This window comes from Rana temporaria, chromosome 11, assembly GCF_905171775.1.
Source record: "Rana temporaria chromosome 11, aRanTem1.1, whole genome shotgun sequence".
Lineage (NCBI taxonomy): Eukaryota > Metazoa > Chordata > Amphibia > Anura > Ranidae > Rana > Rana temporaria.
In genome coordinates this window covers 126,728,548-126,745,742 of record NC_053499.1, presented here as the reverse complement: position 1 = coordinate 126,745,742, position 17,195 = coordinate 126,728,548, and the positions used below count along the sequence as shown (strand labels likewise).

Below are 17,195 nucleotides of genomic sequence, written 5' to 3'. Positions count from 1 at the left end.
AACAGTCGTGTCGTACCAGTGTGACCCCGGCCTTAAAGTGGTTGTACACCCTGTACAATCACTTTTACCTACAGGTAAGCCTAGAATTAGGCTTACCTGTAGGTGCTAGAAATATCTCCTAAACCTACACGGTTTAGGATATATTTACAAGAGACTTGCGCCGGAACCTATACAGCACATGCGCCGTAGACAACGGCACAGGCGCACTTTAGAAACGGCGATTGTGACATTTTTAAAGGAGGTCATGCCGTGACTGGCGGCTCCCACGCGAATGCGCAGGCGTGATGTCATCGCAGCTCCGGCCAATCACAGCGCTGGAGCCACAATACCCAGAAGTAACTCTGGGACAACATGTCGCCAGCCGGTGCTGTGTCGGGCACCGCAGAGGGGGCTTCGATCCCAGGTGAATATTAGATAATGAGCTAGTGTGCTATGCATACTAGCGCATTATGCCTTTGTCTTGCAGGTCTTTTGTTTTTTTCTTGCCTGGGTTTACAACCACTTTAAAACAAAGGTGACAAGTACACCTGTCGGGAGGGAAATACTGGTTACTCTTAATGGCCTCATTCCAATAAAGTCTTTTACCTGCCTGTCTCTGGCTACAACACATCTGATTCACTGCTGCAGAACAAACAAGCAGCACATGAGTGTCATTAAAGTGTCCAGATTCCAATTCTCATTCCAGGTCAGTGACCCATCAAACCAAAGCATCCACATGACAGGCGGGAAATAGAGTTAAGAAGTGGAAGCCTACAGAATTTTTCACTCCAAAATTTCTTTTAGGCCGGAATCACACTTGTGCGGTGCGAATTTCAGCTCTCTTATCTCTGCAGAGAGAAGAGAGAAGTGTTTAGCAGATCCATTGTGTTTTAGCTGCAAATTTGGAGACCTGGGAGAGGGGATGGGGAGGGGGGAAGTGTATTGAGCTGAATGAGACAAATCCTGAAGAGAAATGAACACATCTGCGAATTAGCTGCATACCCATAGAAGATAATGGGCCTGAATTCGCACCTGAGCCGCACCGCAATGCCTAAAAAACGCACACGGTTTTCCGACAATGCGCAGTGCGAATGAATCGCACATATGTGAACCAGCCTCATTGAAAACAATGTATTTTGAAATGTTCTGCGAATTGGATGCAGTTTAAGCCGCACTCAATTCACATAGGTGTAAACCCGGCCTTAAACAGGCTTTGGACATGCAATAGGTTTTTTGCCAACAATTTCCCCCCCTCACTTGTCAGAGCAGAGTGATCCCCAATCAGTTCAATGCTCAGATGGTTCAGCTGAAAAGACACCCAACCATCTCAAGGAAGTGTCTAGCATCAGATTTCCCATTTTACAATCACTGGCACCTGTTTTTAGTTGCAGGAACAACTGAACGTGTCAAGGCATACCTACCAACATCCTTGCCATAGAAAATGTATCAGTTGGTAGTAGGTTGACTTGACCCATTCAATTATTTTTATGCTGGAAAGTTGGTTATGACTGGATTCACACCTATGCAGTTTTAGTGCTTTCTGCATTACAGTCTATTTAACATGGTTCCCTATGGAACACGTTCTATAGTGCAAATCTGCAAAAAGCACTAAAACTGCATAGGTGTGAATCCAGCCTTAAACTTTTTTCCAACGTCCAAAGGCCCCTTTCACATTGGACTTGTAGCTGCGGTGGCGGTATATCGGCGCTAAAAATAGCGGCGCTATACCGCCGAGATTGCCGCGGGAATCGACCGCTAGCGGTGCGGTATTAACCCCCGCTAGCGGCCGATAAAGGGTTAATACCGCCCGCAATGCGCCTCTATAGAGGCGCATTGCGGGCGGTATTGCCGTGGTTTCCCATTGTTTTCAATGGGAAGGAACGGTGAAGGATACACAGCGCTCCTCTCACCGCTCAAAAGGTGCTGCTGACAGGAGATTTTTTTGTCTCCCGCCAGCGCATCGCCTCAGTGTGAAAGCCCTTGAGGTAGCTGGGCAGGAGTTTTTCAGGCGGGATGGCAGCGCTATTTTTAGCGCTGTACCGCCTGAAAAACTCCTCAATGTGAAAGGGGCCTTAAGTATGGCTAGTAGAACAGGTTACATTTTGCAGATTTCCAGGTAGAAGCACAGGTGTTTTCATTAGGAAGCAAAACCAACCTTTCATCAGAGCTCCAATCTAAAGGCAGGCTGTGCTAGAGATCTGCAGCACCAATGAGTTCAAAGACCTGGGACACTGCAAAGGTAAGGGGTACGTCTGTTACTTACAAGTTGCCTTTAGTAAAGATTAAGCCTAGGTTCACACTGCTGCGAGATTGAAATCGTACGAGTTCAGGTGAACGCGCACGATTTCATACCCGCATGTCAGTCCGACTTTAGGGGCGATTTCAGAGACATCGGTGCAGGTTCCTGCGCTGATGTCTATTGAAATCGCACCCGGGGTCACCAAAAGAGGTACAGAAACGACTTTGGGGAATCGGTGCGGTGCCGCAAAGTTGGCATCGCATGATTCAGACAGTGCTATTGCCGGCAATTGCTGCCGATTTGACGTGTCAAATTGCATCAATGTGAACCTGGGCTAAAACTCTACATGGCAAGACTTTTTTTTTAACTGCATTACATGTTTGTGTGTTGCAGGGAGGGGGGTTTCCATTGTTACCTACAAGTTTGCATGGGAAGAGCTAACTCTCTGAAATTCATAAAGACTGGCGCAGACAGACTTTGCAAAAGTGCCTCTCATGAGTTCTAATAGTAGCACAGCATGCGCCAAATTCATGGACCATGTTTAGAACTTGTACATGAATTTGGCGCATGCTGCACCCCTTTTAGAGTTTTGAACTGTGTAAACACTTGCGATGTTCTTTCATTAAATAAGAATTTTGATGGCTCTTGGAGCGCTGCCATTCCTTCAGGGTTGACTTTTAGAGTGTAGGTGGGAAACTTTTGCAGAACCTGTCTGCACCAGTTTTTCTCTCTGTACGCAAAAAGTTGGTCTAAATTAGCTACACTTTGTAAGATATGAACCGTTTTTTTTTTTTTTTTTTTATATTGCGCCACAATATAAAAGTGACACATTTTAGAACTACCTGAATTTTAGTTCACGAGTCGCTTTCAGATGCACAAGTGTCACAAATGCTCCATGAATTTGGCACAATGCATAAACAAGAGGGATTAATGCCAAAACAAGTGGCACAGCAGAATTATTGCTTCCAATTATAAAAAGGTACAGTATTTTGGATTGCGCCTCTAATATTGCACTGATACACTTCAAGATTAATAATTGGGAACAACAGTGTGTGTGCACTGAAAATGTTATAGATCTATCATTCTCAAGAAATTTGAATATAATAATATAAAAAAAAATATTATTATTATTATTTTGACGATGCACAGAGGATATTTTCTATATCTTATAGGTTTTTTTTTTTCCTTGATCCTTTTTGTATAACTTTATATTTTCTGTAATAAAATGTATATTTATTGATATTCCCGTTTTGCCTCTAAAGTTTGACCATCAATTACCATTTCTTGAGTAACTGTTTGTCTATTATTATTATTATTATTATTATTATTAGACAGTTACTCAAGAAATGGTAATTGATGGTCAGACTTTAGAGGCAAAACGGGAATATCAATAAATATAAATTTTATTACAGAAAATATAAAGTTATACAAAAAGGATCAAGAAAAAAAAAACATATATGATATGGAAAATATCCTCTGTGCATCGTCAAAATAATTTATTATTATTATTATTATTATTATTATTATTATTAACACACACACACACACCTTATCAAACCAATTCCCACATCATCCAATCTTTTGACCCACACCGGGTTTAATAAGTTGTCTGCATAGCCCAAGATTTACAATCAGCATGTGTGGCCAACTTTACAATTATCTTGGTTCTAGTGAACGCGTCTACTTTTATCAAACCATGATTCACACATCTAGTTTTTATTAAAAATGTTATCCTGCGCACTTTAATTGCTGCATAGTTCAAAATTGAACATCTTGTACAATCAGATTGGGGCATGTGTGGTCATCTTTATAATCAGCCTTTAATCTAATTAAAGCCAATAACGGCTTAAATGTTGAAAACCACATAAGATCTTATCACACTCTACACACCTATTGGCTTCTCTCTAGTCCTAAAAAGGTAACAGGTTGTACAGTCAGACTGGAAAGTGCGTGGCCAGCCTAATGCCGCGTACACACCATCACTTTATGTGATGAAAAAAAACGTCATTTTTAAAAACGTCACTTTAAATGACCGTGTGTGGGGGAAAACGTCGTTTTATGTCTTGTGGAAAACGACAAAAAAAAAAATTGAAGCATGCTTCAATTTTATGTGTCGTTTTTCAAAACGTCGTTTTTTACTTCACAGAAATTGACCGTGTGTAGCAAAAAACGACGTTTAAAACAACGTTTTTACACCCGCGCATGCCCAGAAGCTAGTTTTGAAGCGAGCTTCAATGGAAAAAAGTGGTGAACGTAACCTTGCTTTGCTAGAGCATTGTGAAAAAACGATGGTGTGTAGACAACTTCGTCTTTGAAAATTGAAGTTTCAAAAACGTTGTTTTTTACTTCACAGAAAATGTCGTTTTTTTTCCATCACATAAAGTGATGGTGTGTACGCGGCACGAGAATCTGCTTGAATATAATGAAGGCAACCAACTTATCCAAGGTAATGAAAAATTGATATTTTACGCAAGTCTGACCACTTGATGGTTTTTCATATAGCTCTAAGCTGTACATTCAGATTGTAACAAGTGTGGTCAGTTTTGGGTGCAGAAGATCTTTACTTACCAGTTCCACCAGAACAGAGGCGTGAGTTCCACCCGCTTTGTTGAATGCCCAGGGGAAGTTGAGGAGCCCAGCTCCCAGCGCAGACTTTAACATGATGAATATAGCTGCCATGGAGGACAGATTTGGGCTACCACATTCCCCACCAGGCTTGGCCAGCAAGCTGATGCTCTCTCTAGCCAATTCCTCCATCCCAAATGCCCTTCCCTGGAAGTCACTATAGTGCAAGCCTGGAGCACCAAGTATGAGGAGGTCCCTTCTTCCAGCTGGGCCTTTTTGTTATTTGGGCTGACAAGAGTTAACCCCTGAACTCCCAGGCCAGCCTGTACAGACGCACGCCCCCAGAGCCCCCCAGGTCCTGTCTCTAGGAGTCAGTGGGGTTTCCTCTCTTCAATCACTGACCGTCAGCATTGTGTCTAATCACCATTAAAAGTGCTGCCGGTTTAATTAGCAGGATTCCAGGGTTAGTCCCCTCACAGGGTGGTGTGAGATACTGAAACACAGTGTGTGAGATTAGAACTGGCTGCTGCTGACCTCTCTGCAAACACATCTATTAGCTCTTAGGAAAGTGGGATTTTCCTCATTGTGCCAATTTTCATTTCTCTTCAAATTACATTCCTCTTCAAATTGATATCTGTGAAAATGATTAGCTGCTGTCTGCAGTAATGTCTAGCCATGGTGACAAATCTAATATGCTGACATTCATCTGGGAATTTATACAGTTTGCACATTACGCTTTTCTTTGTCTCATTTTAGGGAATATTTTCATGGTAGTTTTTCCAACAATTGGCATCAAATAATAAGCTTTTCTTTCTCTAAATATGGTCACAAATTTCAATCTTTAGAGCTCATCCATAATAATAATCATTGTATACAGTACACATGTACATTTCCTGCACCTGGAATTATCATTTTATTCCTATATGACACCGTCCTGTGTGTTCAAAGGTCCAACTTTTTAACCACTTCAATGCTCGGCATTTCACCCCCTTCCTGCCCAGGCCAATTTTCAGCTTTCAGTGCTGTTGCACTTTAACCACTTAAGCCCCGGACCATTTTGTTGCTAAATGCCCAGGCCAGGTTTTGCGATTCGGCACTGCGTCGCTTTAACAGACAATTGCGCGGTCGTGCGACGTGGCTCCCAAACAAAATTGGCGTCCTTTTTTCCCCACAAATAGAGCTTTCTTTTGGTGGTATTTGTTCACCTCTGCGTTTTTTATTTTTTGCGCTATAAACAAAAATAAAGCGACAATTTTGAAAAAAAATCAATATTTTTTACTTTTTGCTATAATAAATATCCCCCAAAAACATATATAACATTTTTTTTCCCTCAGTTTAGGGCGATACGTATTCTTCTACCTATTTTTGGTAAAAAAAATCGCAATAAGCGTTTATCGATTGGTTTGCGCAAAATTTATAGCGTTTACAAAATAGGGGATAGTTTTATTGAATTTGTATTAATTATTTTTTTTTTACTACTAATGGCGGCGATCAGCGATTTAGTTCATGACTGCGACATTATGGCGGACACTTCGGACAATTTTGACACATTTTTGGGACCATTGTCATTTTCACAGCAAAAAATGCATTGTTTATTGTGAAAATGACAGTTGCAGTTTGGGAGTTAACCACAGGGGGCGCTGTAGGAGTTGGGGTTCACCTAGTGTGTGTTTACAACTGTAGTGGGGTGTGGCTGTAGGACTGACGTCATCGATCGAGTCTCCCTATAAAAGGGATCACACGATCGATGCAGCTGCCACAGTGAAGCACGGAGAAGCCGTGTTTACATACGGCTCTCCCCGTTCTTCAGCTTCTTGGAGCGATCGCGACGTCGTCTCGGATCGCTCCCCGCGGGTATCCGACCGCCGCATGTAGCGGGGGGGTCCCGATCGGACCCCCGGAAAGGCGGGAACGTACATGTACGCCCATATGCCTGTACGTGCCATTCTGTGGATGTACTTGTACATGCGGTGGTCGGCAACCGGTTAAATGACAATTGGGCGGTCATGCAATGCTGTACCCAAACAAAATTTTTATTTTTTTTTATTTTTTTTGACAGATAGGTGTTTTTTGGTGTTATTTAATCACCAGTGAGTTTTTTTATTTATTTTTGCTAAACAAATGGAAAAAGACCAAACATCTTGGAAAAAATACCTTTTTTTCTTCAGTTTCTGTTACAAAAATTTGTAAATACAGTGGAACCTTGGATTACGGGCATAATCCGTTCCAGGAGAATGCTTGTAATCCAAAGCCCTCGCATATCAAAGCGAGTTTCCCCATAGAAGTCAATGGAAACAAAGATAATTTGTTCCGCATTGACTTCTATGGCATGCAATACCGCATGTGGCCAGAGGTAGAGGGGGCGCCGGAGAGCCGCGGAAATACTCAGGGACTGCGTAGCTGATCTCGGAAAGGTTCGGAATAACTCGGGAACTGAGTATTTCAGAACGGCTCGGAACAGCTCCGAACCGCACCTCTGGCCAAATGCGGTACTGCACGCCCCATTAGCTTGAATTCTGCTTGTTTTGCGAGACAATACTCGCAAACCGAGTCAGGATTTAAAAAAAAAAGTTGCTTGTTAACTGCGTTACTCGTAAACCAAGGTTCTACTGTAAGTAATTTTTCTCCTTTACTTATAGGTGGCACTGATGGACAGCACTGAAGGGCACTGATAGATGGCCCTTATGAGCAGCACTGATGAGAAGGCACTGACAGGCATCACTGATGGGCACTGATTGGCACCACTGGTGTGCACTGTTTGGCATCACTGGCAGGCATCGCTGATGGGACTGCACTGATTTTCAGTGCAGCCCCATCAAGAGAGCCGCTTATTGTCTCCCCTCTACTCAAGCGCTGTCGGTGTGAATAGAGGAATGCTGATAACCGGCACTTCCTATTTATACTGTGATCAGCTATGATTGGACACTGCTCACATGCTAAAGAGTCTACGTCACAGGCTCTTTACTGTGATCGGAGACGCGGTGTGTCTGAGCGACACACGGCACCACCAATCGCTGTGCTGCGTGCTCCCTGGGGCGTGCAAAAGTGGCTTGTTGTGAAGGGCATCATATGATGGCCAGTCACAACAATTAAATCACCACCTGACCGTCATTTTGCTATAGGACGACGGGATGTGGTTAAAGTGGCATTCTATAGCAGTGGTGGGCAGAGCTTACTTGGCCTGCACGCAGGGGTCCTTGTTCACTCGGAGCGTGCTCATCAATACCCAGCCTTGGCAGAGACTGCGGTCATGTGAAAAATATAACATTAAAGCGGGGGTTCACCCTAAAAACAATTTTCTAACATTACATTGAACTCACTCTCGACATTGACAGTATGCCAATTTTTTTTTTTTGCTGTACATACCTCTTATAGCTATTTTCTTACCCGGCTTCCGGGTAGTGCCTCCCGCGGGATTGGGCGTTCCTATGCAGCAGTTAGTGATTGATGTGATGACAAAAACTACCCACCCCGTCGCATAAGGAGCGTCGCGAGTTGCCGAAAGAAGCCGAACGTCGGTGCACAGACGCCGTATAGCGCCGACTCGACGTTCGGCTTCTTTCGGCAACTCGTGACGCTCCTTATGCGACGGGGGGGTAGTTTTTGTCATCAAGTCAATTACTAACTGCTGCATAGGAACGCCCAATCCCGCGGGAGGCACTACCCGGAAGCCAGGTAAGAAAATAGCTATACGAGGTTTGTACAGCAAAAAAAATTTTGGCATACTGTCAATGTCGAGAGTGAGTTCAATGTAATGTTAGAAAATTGTTTTTAGGGTGAACCCCCGCTTTAAGGCAGTTCCCTGACTTAGAGATGAGCCTTTTCACTGTGTGCAGAAAAAGTTCAGAATTCCTCTAAAAGTACTGTCCGGTGTCACTACACGCTGTGGCCCGGATTCAGATAGAATGCTCTATCTATCTGCGGGCGTAACATATCTTAGATATGTTACGCTGCTGTAACTTTGGGCGCAAGTTCCGTATTCAGAAAGGACTTGCGCCCTTAGTTACGGCGGTGTAACGTATCTTGTACGGCGTAAGCCTGCGTAATTCAAATGGGGATGTTGTGGGCGTGTTATATTTAAATTACACTTGACCCCGCGTATTTTACGTTTTTTGTGAACGGCGCATGCCAGTAACAGAATGGGGCCCTGCTGAGCACATAGCACAGACTTCATGCGTGCTCTCATTAACTCCTTCCTTCCTGTACCTCATAACCAGGCCATAGATCTCCATAACGCAGGTTTGGATCCGGTTGCTTTTGGATACTGACCGCTAGGTCAGTCAGTTAATGACCCCCTTGCTACTAGAGGACCTTCACCAGTCTTCTTCACCAGGTACTTCACCAGGTACCACACCCAACGGTGTCTGGAACTTGTTCTTTTGTTACAATTGGCAACTACACCTTTTTTTTTTTTTTGTCTTGCCGAGTTAACCCTTTGTAGTCCTGTTCCTCCATACCACTCTGTGCTATACAGACCCTGGTTCTTTAGACACAATAGATTCCAAATGCACTCCTATGAATGACCAGGCTCATAACAGTTAATAAAACTTTACTGAACGAGTTGCACCATAACAGTTCAATATGAACAATGTCTTTGTCCCTAAACTAACTACAGCTGTGTGGCTGCCCAGGTATACCTCCATGGGGAATAGAACTAACCAAGAACCCCTGGACCTTGCCCTTTTTATAGCACAGGTGGGCTGGCTGGCTGGCTGGGACCAAAACGTCTAGGAATGTTTAACCTATTACAAACTGGCCAAATATAGGCCTTTGGGGGGGCCATTTAGCCATTTAGTGTAAAAAAAATAAAAATAAAAGGTAAAATAAATAAGAAAAAAATAAATAAAATTTTTAACGCGCCCCGTCCCACCGAGCTTGCGTGCAGAAGCGAGCGCATACGTGAGCAGCGCCCGCATATGAAAATGGTGTTCAAACCACACATGTGAGGTATCACCGCGATCGGTAGAGCAAGAGCAATAATTCTACCCCTTGATCACCTCTGTAAGTCAAAAGATTCAACTTGTAAAAAAATGTATACGTCGCCTATGGAGATTTTTAAAGGGGTTGTAAAGGTACAGTACATTTTTTTTTTTTTTTTTTTTTTTCCCTAAATAGCTTCCTTTACCTTAGTGTAGTCCTCCTTCACTTACCTCATCCTTCCATTTTGCTTTTAAATGTCCTTATTTCTTCTGAGAAATCCTCACTTCCTGTTCTTCTGTCTGTAACTCCACACAGTAATACGAGGCTTTCTCCCTGGTGTGAAGAAAGCCTCTTGAGGGGGCGAGCAGGAGTGTCAGGACTCTCTCTACTTTGCAGATAGAGAAAGAAGCTGTGTGTTAGTGGGTGCTCTGACACTCCTGCTCACCCTCTCCCCCCTCAAGAGGCTTTCTCCACACCAGGGAGAAAGCCTTGCATTACTGTGTGGAGTTACAGACAGAAGAACAGGAAGTGAGGATTTCTCAGAAGAAATAAGGACATTTAAAAGCAAAATCGAAACATGAGGTAAGTGAAGGAGGACTGCACTAAGGTAAAGGAAGCTATTTAGGGAAAAAAAATTGTACCTTTTACAAACCCTTTAAGGGTAAAAGTCTGTCGTCGTTCCACGAGTGGGTGCAATTTTGAAGCGTGACATGTTGGGTATCAATTTACTCGGCGTAACATTATCTTTCACAATATAAAAAATAATTTGGGTTAACTTTACTGTTGTCTTTCCAAATTCCAAAAAAAGTGTGCTTGTAAGAACACTGCAAATATGGGGCCAGATTCACAAAAGAGATATGACGGCGTATCTCCTGATACGCCGTCGTATCTCTGAGATCCATCCGTCGTAACTATGCGCCTGATTCATAGAATCAGGTTACGCATAGATCTCCCAAAGATCCGACAGGTATATTTGACTTACACCGTCGGATCTTAGGCTGCAATTCTAGGCCGGCCGCTAGGTGGCGATTCCATTGCGGTCGGCGTAGAATATGTAAATGACTAGTTACGTAGATTCACAAACGTACGCTTTGCCCGTCGCTGTAAATTTACGTTGTTTCTGTAGAGATACGCGGCGTAAAACTAAACCTGCCCTTTAGGTTGTCTAGCCAACGTTAAGTATGGCCGTCGTTCCCGCATGGAAATTTCACGTCGTTTGCGTAAGTCGTCCGTGAATGGCGCTGGACACCATTTACGTTAACGTCGAAACCAATGACGTCCTTGCGACGTCATTTAGCGCAATACACGTCGGGTAATTTTAGGGACGTAGCATGCGCAGTACGTTCGGCGCGGGAACGCGCCTAATTTAAATGGTCCCCGCCCCATTTGAATTAGGCGGGCTTGCACCGGGCGTATTTACGCTACGCCGCCGCAAGTTTACAGGCAATTGCTTTGTGAATCAAGCACTTACGCTGAAAACTTGCGGCGGTGTAACGTAAATGGGATACGTTACGCCGCCGCAGCGTAGCCCAATTCTATGTGAATCTGGCCCATGGTGCGACATAACGTATTGCAACGACCGCCATTTTATTCTCTGGGTGTTAGAATTTATATTTTTTTTGAATGTTTGGGGGTTCTAAGTAATTTTCTAGCAAAAAAAAAAAAATGGTTTTAAACAACAAATCTCAGAAAGAGGCTCATTCCTTAAAGTGATACTAAAGTCTATTTTTTTTTATTTCTTTCAAAATAGTAAACATGGGTGAAAGTATTTAGACTTAATCAAGAAGATCAATGGGACTGAAATTGGGCTAGATCCTTGGCGATGCTTGTTCCATGCGATGGGGGTTTCAGGGAAGAAGTATAGAGTGGCAATTACTCCATTCTTGTTAAATGCAGCGAAGGCATTAATCCCGAAACAATGGAAGTCAAAGAAAATACAGACAATAAAAGACTTAGGCTTAGGGAAGTAGATAAAGCTAGGCTAATGGAAGAATTAATACACTCTGAAATAAGATTCAATAGTACTTGGAAGAGTTGGTTGGAATTTAAACAATCTCCGATCTATTTGAGTTATATGGGGAGTGAGAGCAGTAGTTGGAGGCCTGAACTGAAGGTTTTTTAATCTTAACCACTTGACCACTGGGCACTTAAACCCCCTTAATAACCAGACCAATTTTTAGCTTTCGGGGCTCTCACAATTTGAATGACAATTACTCAGTCATACAACATTGTACCCGTCCTTTTTTTCACACAAATAGAGCTTTCTTTTGGTGGTATTTAATCACCGTTGGGTTTTTTATTTTTTGCGCTTTAAGAGAAAAAAGACTGAAAATTCTGTAAAAAAAAAGAATTTTTCTTTGTTTCTGTTATAAAATTTAGCAAATTAGTATTTTTTTCTTTATAAATTTTGGCCAAAATATATACTGCTACATATTTGCTAAAAATAAGTACAAATTGGTGTATATTATTTGGTCTTTGTGAAACTTATAGAGTCCACAAGCTATGGTGCCAATATCTGAAAATTGAACACACCTGAAGTACTGACGGCCTTTCTCATTTCTTGAGACCCTAACATGCCAGAAAAGTATAAATACCCCCCAAATGACCCCTTTTTTGGAAAGAAGACATTCCAAGGTATTTAGAAAGAGGCATTGTGAGTTTTTTGAAGTTGTCATTTTTTTCCCACAGTTCTTTGCAAAATCAAGATTTTTTTTGTTTTTTCACAAAATGTTCATATTGGCAGTTTTTTTCTCACACACAGCATATGGCATATGCTGTGTGTGAGAAAAAAACTGCTAATATGAACATTTTGTGAAAAAAAAAATCTTGATTTTGCAAAGAACTGTGGGAAAAAATGACAACTTCAAAAAACTCACAATGCCTCTTTCTAAATACCTTGGAATGTCTTCCTTCCATATGCATACCACAAATTACACCCCAAAACACATTCTGCTATTCCTCCCGAGTACGGTGATACCACATGTGTGAGACTTTTACGCAGCGTGTCCTCATACAGAGGCCCAACATACAGGGAGCACCTTCAGGCGTTCTGGAGCACCCAGGCCAATTCTGACATTTCTCTCTTACATTTAAAAATTATCATTTATTTGCTAGAAAATTAAATAGAACCCCAAAACATTATACATGTTTTTTTTTAGCAAAGACCTTAGAGAATACAATGGCGGTCGTTGCAACTTTTTTTCTCGCACTGCATTTGCGCAGCAATTTTTCGAACGTGTTTTTTACAAATAAAAACTGTTTTGTGCTTAAAAAAACAAACAAATCAGTAAAGTTAACCCAATGTTTTTGCATAATGTGAAAGATGAAGTTACGCCGACTAAATAGATACCCAACATGTCACCCTTCAAAATTGCACACGCTCGTGGAATGGCGCCAAACTTCGCTACTTAAAAATCCCCATAGGCGACGTTTTAAATATTTTTACTGGTTATATGTTTTTAGTTACAGAAGAGGTCTAGGGCCAAAAGTATTGCTCTCACTCTAACGTTCGCAGCGATACCTCACATGTGTGGCTTGAACACCGTTTTCATATGTGGGCGGGACTTACGTGTGCGTTCGCTTCTGCATGCGAGCTACTGGGGACAGGGGCGCTTTAAAAAATATATATATTTTATTGTTCACTTTACTTTATTTTAGTTTGACACGTTTTTCCGCAAAAAAATAAAAAAAATTGATCACTTTTATTCCTATTACAGGGAATGTAAACATCCCTTGTAATAGGAATATGGCATGACAGGTCCTCTTTACAGTGAGATATGGGGTCAATAAGACCCCCATCTCACCTCTAGGCTAGGAAGCCAGGAAAAAAAAACAATCCTGGCTTTGATCGTAGCGTTGAGTCAGTAGAAGCAAGAGGGGGGGGGAGTATTGCGGGGCATTGCAGGGTATTGTGGGGTATTTCAGAGTATTGTGAGTATTGGGCAGGGATGGCTGAGCAGGGATGGATGGATGGCTGGATCTGTGACTGCATTTGTCACAGATCCAGGCCACAGCACTGTTGCTGCCTCCGCTCTCTCCCCTCACACTGTACCGTTCAGTACAGAGAGGGGAGGGAGGAACCAGCGTCATCACATGACGCCGGTTTGTTTACAAGTGATCGCTCCGTCATTGGACGGAGCGATCGCGTGGTAAACCGTTGCTATCACCGGCGGTTTACCGTCTTCTGGACCCAGCGGTCACGGACACTCCCGTGTGCGCGCCCCGGGGGGCACGCGGGAGCGCGATTCTGGGAGGACGTCCATGGACATCCTCCCAGAGTTAAGGAAATGCCTTGTAGCCGTAATTCGGCTCTAGGACGGTGATTACCTGGTTAATACATAGAATGCATTAAGATTTAAATAAAAAAAAATTATGCCTTTGCAATGACTTTAAGTGGCCCTCTCTCTTCAAAAGGTTTAGCATTCCTGTCCTAAAGTCTGAAGGACAGTGAACTGGTCCTTTGTTTGGAAAGTTTGAAGACCCCCTGCTCTATAGTATTCCTCTTCTCCCCCAACAGCTACATAAAAGATTATATAAGAAGATGAAGTGAATGGGGGGGGGGGGGTAGAGAGAGTGTGGCCAATACAGACAGTAATTAGACACTCCCAAAAGAGGAGCGAGCTATGACTTGCAACAAGGGAGGTGATAGTCGGGAACTGATTGTGTTAATTTTTCTTTGCACTTACCTTAATTTTTTTAAGTTGGGGACAGGTTCTCTTTAAAGTGTTTGTTACCCCAGAATTTAATTTACCTAATATGTGTCTGCTGTACCAGTTGATAGCTCCAGGAGAGTCTATTAAGGCTGGTTGTACTGAGTCTATTGTTGCTGGGGGGTGGATTTTTTTGTGAGTGGTCCATTGTTGTTAGGGGGATATATTGTTTCTGGCTGCAGGAGATTGATTTTACTGATTTTCTTGACATCATTACCAAATTTCATACAAATTTCTTAGCACCACAAAATGATACTTGGTTCTGTATTGTCTAAATTGTCTAAAAGGCGTGGTACTGGTAGGTATGGGTTGGAAACAAGGGACGATGCTTGGAGGTGGGTAGGGACAAGGAAGAGGGGTGACTCAGAAAGAGGGGGTTCCTGCACCTATTGTGTGAGAAAAAAAGCCCTGGCTAACACAGTATATTTGGGGAAGAAACATTTCCTCCCTCCAGGATCTCAATGTGCTTCTTCTTGACCACTCTTTTGTTGCCTTGGCCGTGTGTTTTGGGTCATTGTCATCAGGGCTCAAGTGCTGCGGGAACGCGTGGGAACGGAGTTCCTGCACTTTTTTCACAGCAGGAATGCAGTTCCCTTTGCAGAACTAGAGCAGCTGAGCCACCCGAGCCAATCCTTTACTAAGCGGCGATGCCCAGCTCGAGTCACTGTCAGGGGCAGGCGAACCTTAGTAATCCTTTATGTTACTGTCCGCTTCCTGTATAGGGATTCATCAGGTACTGTAGTCTGCGGGTATTCCGTCACTTCCTCGATGCCGCAATGTCTCCTGGGAGCTTTTGTCATTGTTTCCAGGAGACATTGCGGAGGTCTGCAGAAAGTTATCATGGGATTTAGAAAGAACTTGCTTAACACTACCTCATGAATCCATATACAGGAAGCGGCCAGTAATAAAGGATTACTAAGGTACAGTGGATTGAAAAAAACAAAAAAAAATGCGGTTTAGTAATTATGCATATGAGCGTATCATTTATTTTTTTTGGTAGGGGAGTGGATCTTGGGTGGGAGTTCCCACACTTTTTTTCCCAGGACTTGACCCCTGGCCAGTATGCCAATCTTTTAAATGCACAGAGTGCTAGAGAGGCACCTATGTGTTGTGGTACTGCATTAACCACTTAGGGACCGCCTCCTGCACATATACGTCGGCAGAATGGCACGGCCGGGCACAAGCACGTACCTGTACGTCCTCTTTAAGTGCCCAGCCGTGGGTCACGGGCACGCGCCCGGGACCCGGTCCGAAGCTCCGTGACCGCGGCCGCGGGACCTGCGGACCCGATCGCCGCCGGCGTCCCGCGATCGGTCCCCGGAGCTGAAGAACGGGGAGAGCTGTGTGTAAACACAGCTTCCCCGTTCTTTACTGTGGCGCTGTCATTGATCGTCTGTTCCCTGATATAGGGAAAGGCGATCAATGATGTCACACGTTCAAACCCCACCCCCCTACAGTTAGAAACACATATGAGGTCACACCTAACCCCTTCAGTGCCCCCTAGTGGTTGACTCCCAAACTGCAATTTTCACAGTAAACAATGCATTTTTATAGCATTTTTTGCTGTGAAAATGACAATGGTCCCAAAAATGTGTCAAAATTGTCCGATGTGTCCGCCATAATGTCGCAGTCACGAAAAAAATCGCTGATCGACCGCCATTATTAGTAAAACAAAAACAATTTATAAAAATGCAATAAAACTATCCCCTATTTTGTAAACTCTATAAATTTTGCGCAAACCAAACGATAAACGCTTATTGCGATTTTTTTTTTTTACCAAAAATAGGTAGAAGAATACGTATCGGCCTAAACTGAGGAAAAAATTTTTTTTTATATATTTTTGGGGGATATTTATTATAGCAAAAAGTAAAAAATATTGAATTTTTTTCAAAATTGTCGCTCTATTTTTGTTTATAGCGCAAAAAATAAAAACCGCAGAGGTGATTAAATACCACCAAAAAAAAGCTCTATTTGTGGGAAAAAAAGGAAGCCAATTTTGTTTGGGAGCCACGTCGCACAACCGCGCAATTGTCAGTTAAAGCGACGCAGTGCCGAATCGCAAAAACTGTCCGGGTCCTTTACCTGCATTTTGGTCCGGGTCTTAAGTGGTTAAACCATGGGTAAATTAATTGTGTGCTGTAATGCCATGACAAACATAACACACGTTTAATAGCCTGTAATGTACATGCTGTGTGTTGTGCTGAATTGCCAAAAGTGTGCACTAAGATGCATTACCAGTCCATTCAAAATGAATGGCCGTCCAAAACTCAATTCCCTAGCAGTAGCATCTGCTTGCTAAATGGTTTAAACAAATGGTTCCCGGTGGAATTGGTTACACAAGCAGCTTGTAGTGGCAATCAATTACACGTGATTTGAACATTGTGCAATCATGTGAAACTGCTCACTACTATACTTGTACCCTATAGGGAGCCATTTATTCTATTTATTGATCCACCTCTACTCCTAGCATTAGTATATTTTGCTAAAATATCCCATGTTATTCTAGCAGGGTATAGCAACAGATTCACTATAAAACCCTTCTTCAGGAACGTTGGATTGTAACCCTAACTTTCTCCCACTACTTGGAAATGCTGCCACTACAACAGTTAGTAGGTGAATAGAAATGGGGGCTACTTGAAAAGTGCGCCAACTCTAAAGTTGGGGAACTTGCTTCAATTAAAAAATAAAATTCTTTCTTGAGACAAACAAGGCTTTCCTTTGGTGATATACCTTACAATTTTTTTGTGTTTCCTATGATGATCTATAGACAAATAGACATAAAA

The 17,195-nt window shown here is 42.8% G+C and overlaps 1 protein-coding gene across 1 annotated transcript in view; it reads right to left on the bottom strand.

Moving 5' to 3' along the window:
• Positions 1–5,131, bottom strand: part of SLC38A8 (solute carrier family 38 member 8) — a 42,917-nt gene extending 37,786 nt beyond the window's left edge. The window contains exon 1 of the mRNA XM_040329097.1: positions 4,787–5,131. Coding sequence (XP_040185031.1) covers positions 4,787–4,975 — 189 coding nt within the window. The 5' untranslated portion in view covers positions 4,976–5,131. The remainder of the gene's footprint in view (positions 1–4,786) is intronic.
• Positions 5,132–17,195: the final 12,064 nt, after the last annotated feature.